This window comes from Halyomorpha halys, unplaced genomic scaffold (assembly GCF_000696795.3).
Source record: "Halyomorpha halys isolate HHAL.00 unplaced genomic scaffold, Hhal_1.1 Scaffold629.1, whole genome shotgun sequence".
Lineage (NCBI taxonomy): Eukaryota > Metazoa > Arthropoda > Insecta > Hemiptera > Pentatomidae > Halyomorpha > Halyomorpha halys.
In genome coordinates this window covers 154,126-161,916 of record NW_027111602.1, presented here as the reverse complement: position 1 = coordinate 161,916, position 7,791 = coordinate 154,126, and the positions used below count along the sequence as shown (strand labels likewise).

Sequence of the window (7,791 nt, the reverse complement as noted above, 5' to 3'; positions counted from 1 at the left end):
TTTTAGGTATACATACATATATAAAAAGAATAACTTCAGCGTGAATCGTTACGTGGTTCTTCGAGACCACACCTCGCGGACAAAGATTCCCAATGTCTGACGTCCCAACAGAAGATTGTATATATAACGCCACACAAAACACATATTTATAGGAACTAGTTTTTTTAACTGCGAGCACAAGTTCAAAGAAAATATATTTGCATATCAAATACGATCATCTCTAATACCTACACTTGCCCAGACGCGAGGGGTTTAATATGGCACAGGTGTTCCTTATAAGCTAATTAGGAAAAGTAATGGCCCCTCCCGATGTTTTGTGGTTATAGAAGCTGTAATGGAGGCAGCTACCCTAATATCGTTTCCTAAAGTCTGTTGATGCATTTAGGGGGTGATAATCCCTTTCATCAAATGATGAACAACGCTATGCTCCTGAGAGCTAAGGACGGGCGATCATCAAGTAGATTATAAAATTACTAATATCTAAAAGTTTAATAATAGCGTACCTAATCATTATTATTATTCTGCACAATCATAAATAATCATACATTTTTTTTTCATTACCCATTATTTCGGAACTATTATCGTTTATTTTTTTTTTCTTCAAAAAATCGTTTTATGCCTGCATAAATTTTCTGTAGGTACAACTTAGAAATGGACAAAGGGTAGGTTCTCTACTACCCGTGACACTTGAGCATAAATTTACTTTAGTTATAACTTAGAAATGAACACGTGTCCATGTCCCGTTCCAAAATGTCCCTGGCCCATGTGGCCCATGTGTCCGACCATGCGTCATTTTCTAAGTGATATTAATAGAAAATTACAAACAAATCTCTAGTAACATTAAAAATAATTACAAAAACTCGGAAGTATGTATACATAAAGAATCAGTAATTATTATGTCGAATATGATGAATGAGAGGGGGAGTGAGAGAGAGATGCAGAGATAGAGAGAGGGTGTTTAAAACCGTTCTTAACTTCAAATAGTGTGGAAATAAAAAATTGATGATCTCTTTGACTTAAATACTGAACTGAAATAAATAACACCTATTAATTTATACTATAAATAACAATAATATACTTTATACAAAGTGTGCTGGCCATTGTATATTACGTTCTTTATATTGTTACATTTGACTAAAATATGAAGATAGTATTTAAAATTTTTTTCCTGAAATTAAATCGATATTTGCTATTGCCATTAGCGTTTCGATTTTTATTTTTAGCCTTTTTACAACTTTTGAATACTCGTTGGAATAGGCGGAGTAATTATAAGTTGAGTAGGATGATGCCCGAAGATGTGAAGGATTCACTAACGTAAGACAAATCAAACTATTTTAATACAATATAGTGCTCTCACCCAACCTCCACAAGCCTTCAATAACAGCGAAGCGGCCGGGAAAGAAGTGGAGCCCCGCTTTGGCTTTCACACGAGGGTGACAAAGCTTGATTGGAGTGACATTATAAATGGGTGTAAATGTGCTTTTTTTATTTTTACTTAAATTTAATTTTCTTTATCTTGTATATAAATAGTTTTTTCCATTATTTAATCAGTTTTATTTTATTATATCGACTTTTTTTATTCATATCATGTTTGTAATTTTTTTTATTATATAAATACTTTTTTAAATTTTGTGAGCACTATTTTTATCGTTTATATTTTTTTCTTGTGTATTTATACATTTGTAGTACAAATGAATACTTAGAACATTAGTACATTCCCAACTTCATTCGTAGTTCTAATACCCTTCCAACCTTCAAATCCTGTCTTTTCGACAACCTTCGGTCCACCTAATACATAAATATACTATCGTTTTCATTTTATTTCATTTATTGGATTATTCCTTAAGATTATAATTAGCTATAGGATTTTTTATTGTTACCCTTTTGATAATAATAAAACATATACCATTGGTTTATATGTTTTCTGTATTTGATGTTTCAGATTTTCGTTTATACTTGTAAGTATGTATATCAGCAGAAATTGTACCTTTCCATTTATTATTTTAAGTTTAATTGCATTTAATTTTTTTTTAATTTATTATCAGACGTTGGTCACCTTATGTTTTATGATATGTCAGTTTTTTTTTTATTTGCTCTACTTTTATTTCATATATTCTGTTAATTATTGTTGTTCATTTTTATCTTTACAAATTGTGTATTTTAATTATATTTTATGATGGTTTATAATTTAATTTTTATTTTGTATTTTTGTATTTTCATACATAAAGACCTTAATGTTCCCTATGTAACCGATCTAGCCCGAACCAGATATCACTCCTTCCATTATAAACTCTCTAACCACTCAAACCCCCTAGTTTCTAATCTTGCATCCTCTTCCATTCCTGACAATCCTCCGAGGCGCCTGAAAAGCAGATGGCCACGAGACCAGCTAATGTAAAATGTCATTAGAGTGCTACCAATGGGTAGTTTCTCTACTCGCCTGTAACACTCCAATTTAACTTAGATCATATTTATTAAATGTATTATAATGTACAGTTGTAAATACCAATAAATAAATATTAAAAAAAAAATTGTATTTTACACTAAGGCCCTAAAGCCAAATTTTTACGCCTGTAATATTATTCTAGAAGAGTATTATTATTACTTATTGTACTAGCGTGGCAGTGGCTGCTTGTATTATTATTCTTCAATAAAAACTATTTCAAGTTAAAAAAATAATATAATGGACTAAAAACTTAGGCTTGTACACTACTAAAATGAAGTGATTATTATAAAGCTTTTTTACCTCGCTACACCATTCTGTATGATGATGTTGCCCGAGTGGAGGTGTGAGGACGAAGGGAAACCCCGCTCCTTGAGGAAGAAGAGGGCTTCGAGGATCTGCCGGCCCAACCTCTGGACCTGGGTGCCCGGCAGCCCCTCTGACCGCTGGCCGTACTTGTCCCCCCAGTCCTCCGACCACACCGACTGGAACAGGTAAAGGAAAAGGTTTTAGGCCTAGGGCCACTGTCTGCAGTTCACCTTCCTAAGGCACATGTTTGTATTCTAGAAATATAGCAGACGTGTAACTAGCGATGGTACATTGCTAGGTAACATCTGGATTAGAGAGTCAATCACTTAATATAAAATATATATAAATTACTTAATATAAAAAATAAATTGAGCGTAGATGACCTTAGGGTTTTACGCCATAAGGCCCCAGACAACAACAACAACAACTTAATATAAAATAAACAATAGTTCATAAATAAACAAATTTATCATAATTTTTTTATTTTGTGGTATTCATTTTTAAATTATCAACTATCAATTCGACTGATCTAGAATAAATCCTTAGAATAAATGGGTTTACCACATTAAACCCGCTTTGTATAAAAATAATATTTTTTTAATTCTATATAATTAGCATTTTGGTAACATTTAGGCCTTTCTATCTTTGGCTATTTTCAAAATATTTTCCACTGTTACACATCAGTTACTTAAATTAAAATAATTTTGTTTTTCATAAACACTATAAATCCCATAGAGAGGTACTTTTACCGTGCACTGTTTGTGAATGTTGAATTATGGATAAAGGAAAAACCCTCCACAGGCCTCTAGGGAGATCAAGAATAAGGTACTGTTCCCAAATTAGTTTGAAAAAATAATTTAAAAAAAATTCCCAAAATGGGAATAAAACAACATATTAGTTTATATAGTTTGACAAAGTATGCTTTTGAAAATAATAAATTTTATGTATAATATTGATGATTGATAACATTGTAGATTAAAAAACCCAAGAAAAAATAACCAACAATTGTCCACAAATACTTTCATAAAGAAGCTTTTATGTAATAAACCAATTTTAATAAAGTGGCTGGTTTGTAAAAGTAGAAAAAAATCTGAAAATGTCTGTCAAGACGTAAAAAAGGCCGAAACGTTACCAAAATGTAATTAAAATTGTTACAAAAAAAAAAAAGTATTCTTATATAACTTTTATTTTGGACTAACTGGGTTTAATGTGGTCCTAAGTTTTTTTTCTCCTCGATCATTCTGATTAATTTTATGATTCAAAAAATTGTCAAGAGTTAATTTCTAATTTTTTAAAATTAATATTGTTGATTGTTTACTAGGATGTTTACTTGTTCTGTATTTGGATGATAAGGTGGAGATACTTCCTAAGGATTATTTTATAAAAAAGACCTTTGTTTCATTTAACAATCTATTTCTGTAACATCATATGTGAACAACGTTTGTATACAATTAAAATATTCAAACTATGTTATATTATTATTAGATCTATCCATTTCTTAATCAAAACTTTGCCAAAAATTCTAAAATATTTTTTAAATTTTAACAATTTTATTTTTATAAAATTTTACTTATTGATAGGAGTTAACCCGAAAGTTATTAAATAAAATAATCTATACGAAGTACCTTCACCTTATCATCCAAATACTGGAAAAAATATGTGCAATTAATTTTTCTGTAATACAAATATTTTAAATCGATTATTTATGTTTCTTGTGTTATTAAATGTTTTATAAAAGTTTATATTTATATTTTATTTATGTTTTTTTAAATTATTGAGTCTTTACTCGTATGTATGTTTTAAATTACTTTCATGTATGTATTTATGTACAGTGACCGAAGACAGTATTTGCACACCACATTTTTTTTTTTATTACATTATGAATTTATGCAATAAAAAAAACCTATTACTTCAAAAATAAAAAGTATATTTGTAACTTAATTACTACAAATAAAATTCAAATGAAAAACTTCTTTCATAAAAAACTAAACATCAAACTTACAAAAAATATAGAAAAGAAGTATTTGCACACCTTGCGTTTTATTATTATGTTTTATAATTTAATATTTTGTACGAAGTCCATTGGCATCTTTACCGCTTGTTAACGTCTCAGTATTGTGTGGACGAGGTTTTTAATTAAATCTGAATAATTTGTTCCAATTCTTGCTGTAAAAGATCCTTGTGGTGTCTTCCGGTTATTTGGTGTTTTCGAACATTTTCATCTAAAATATGCCAAAAATTTTCAATTATTTTTAAGTCAGGAGACTGTGGAGAGACATGAAATTGTTGACGAATGTTAAATATTAAACACTCTTTAGTTTGGTTTGCTGTATGTTTCGGATCATTGTCATGCATAAAAATATACCGATCCTGAATTCCTAATTTGGCAGCATTGGCTAGCAGGTTATTGCACAAAATCTTTACATAAATTTCTGCATTTAAAATCCAGACACGTGTTTTCTTACACCATTATAAGCCACGCATCCAAAAACCATTACACTCCCACTTCCATGTTTTACAGTAACAGACGTTTTTCTTCCTGAATTCTTCACTTTTCCTTCGCCATATCGTCTTTCTGCCGTCAGATCCAAACAAATTAAATTTACTATCATCAGAGAATAATAAATTTTCCTCAAAACAGATGGGCTTGTTGATGTAATCCCTAGAAAATAAGAAACTTTTTTGCGTTTGGTTTCATTGATATAAGGTTTCTTTATCGGAACCCTGCTGTAAATTCCTTCAGAATTTAAAACATTTCTACTTTCTTTAGAGCTCACACAGACCCAAGGATTCGATTCGACCATATTAGCTAGGACAACTGCACTAACTCCTGGATTTTTTATCGCCTCAATTTTGATTCTTCTTTTCATCCTCCCATTTATTATCTTTGGACGTCCACTGCGCCGGTTATTTGCAGTTGTGCCTCTTTCTTCAAATCTGTTAATTACGTATATGACGGTAGAAAAATTAATACCTAACAAATCCGCTATTTCCCGATACGATTTTCTATGATTTCAAGCAGCACTTAGTTCACTTGTTTTTGCCATTAGGGTCGGTTAAATTAAAACGAACTTAGTATATTGAAATATTTTATAATACAGATAGAAAATAAAGATTACACTCGAGCATACAAACAAGAGCATGTAAACAAACATAGTGTACTTTTTTCCTTGCATTTACATTATGTTTAAATAAATTTTTATTATGATCAATATTTTCAATTTAATTTATACGGTTTTTTAAAAAATTTTACTGAGGAAGCTCAAACTATTTTATTATTATATAAATTCATTATATAAAGAAACGACTAGGTGAGCAATTACTTTCTTCGGTCACTATATGTTATAAATTACTTTCCTGTACGTTTTAAATACTTTTATGCATGTGTTTATGTATGTTAAATCACTTTCATTTTTGTATTTTTGGTATGTTTCAAATTATCTATATGTTTTAAAGTTCTTTTATGACTTAAATTTAGTTATTTTAATTTATGCGAGTGTTCAGTTTTGTTTTACATTAAGTTATTTTTCATTTATGTTTTTATTAACTTGCTTTAGTTTCGCTATATCCCTTTATTAGGTATATGTTAAATTCGATGTATTCGTTGTACTTATACTTGTTATTATATAAGGACTTTTATTAGGAGTTATAATAAATAATTCTGAACAAGCTGTAACGGAAAAACGATTGTTTTAAAAAAAAAGATTACATTTAGATATTACGTCTACGTAACTAAGGCCATTAATGTATACTTAAATTATATTGTAAATAAAGTATGATGTGAGAAAAATAATAGAAACACATACCTTATAAATTAGATCCTTGAGACTTCCTTTGGAATTGTAAGGTATGACTAGAAGTATGTAAACCTCCCCCGCTGTTTCCCTGAACTCTAGATCGAGGACTGGGTAGATGTAGGGGTGCTGGAGGTTGGTGAGGAGGTCCAGGACGATACCCCTGTTCGAGGAGTCCGTCCGGATGGGACAAGCTTGGCTTCGAGGGGTCAGGGTAAGCAGTCGCTCCGTCTTCACAGAGGTGTCCCTCACCACGAACCAGTGTTTGTCCACTCTCGAACCTAAATAGAAAAACAAGAAGGTTAAGATAAATATTATAACAGACATGCAACCATAATATAAAATATAATAATAACATTAGATTAATATTAAATCGATAGAAAAGAGGTAAGTACAGAAGTTACTGACACGATGCATAACTGATTATATAAATATTTTAGAAATAAAAAAAAAAATAGTAAGACTTTAATTGGAAGATTCCAAGCACAACGCCTTGAGCCTCTAAAACACCGGTAAATAACTTGTTGACGTTTTACTAATATAGGTACCATCAGGAGATAAAATCACACTATTACGTGTACGAAGAGAACATACACCTCTCACATCAACAGTAAGAAAAATGCATACTATATGCGCTTGGGTATCTTGGAGTGATTGGTGTTCTGAAATGTCTATTTGATTTGTTAATGTGAGATGAACCGCAATTTGTTTTCCTACATATGATATTAGTAAATTTGCATCCTAATTGGCAAATTCCGATACCTGAATTAGCAAAATTCGACTGATGAGTTGTTTCCTGCTAATTGGACAAAGAGAATTTCCTGGAACCTCTTTGGGCTAAAACATATTTTTTAAAACATAAAATATTTTATATCTATCACGAAAAGTTCTAACCATTCTTGGAATATCAGTGTGTAATTTAAGCAACTAACTTATGAAATGGTATTTTGCTGAAAATAAATTTATATAAGCACGATTGATCATCATTTTCGGGATTTCAGCTCGACTTCAATCGTCACGTAAGCATCACATGTTATAATGGCGCTGTTGCCAGTGGTTAAGGCTACATGTACCGATTTTTAGTATGATTTTTTTTCAAGAGATGGCAGCACTTTCGGGGCAAATTTACTTTTCTTTTCATTTGAATACGGAATTATAAATTTCCCATCTGTAAACGGATTTACCATCTAGAACCCCATAGAAGTTACTGAAATTGGTTCATTAATTTTTGTTGTAATTATTTTG

At 30.6% G+C, this 7,791-nt stretch overlaps 1 protein-coding gene across 7 annotated transcripts in view; it reads right to left on the bottom strand.

Moving 5' to 3' along the window:
* Slob (Slowpoke binding protein) overlaps positions 1-7,791 on the bottom strand; it is a 73,812-nt gene that overhangs the window by 27,934 nt on the left and 38,087 nt on the right. For all 7 annotated transcript variants that reach the window (XR_010843997.1, XM_067049652.1, XM_014427302.3 and 4 more), the window contains exons 3-4: positions 6,559-6,827; positions 2,747-2,928 (exon numbers count right to left, since the gene is read on the bottom strand). Coding sequence is in view for 6 of the 7 variants with exons in the window: in XM_067049652.1 (XP_066905753.1) it covers positions 2,747-2,928; positions 6,559-6,827 (451 nt within the window). In the remaining variant the exon portion in view is untranslated. The remainder of the gene's footprint in view (positions 1-2,746; positions 2,929-6,558; positions 6,828-7,791) is intronic.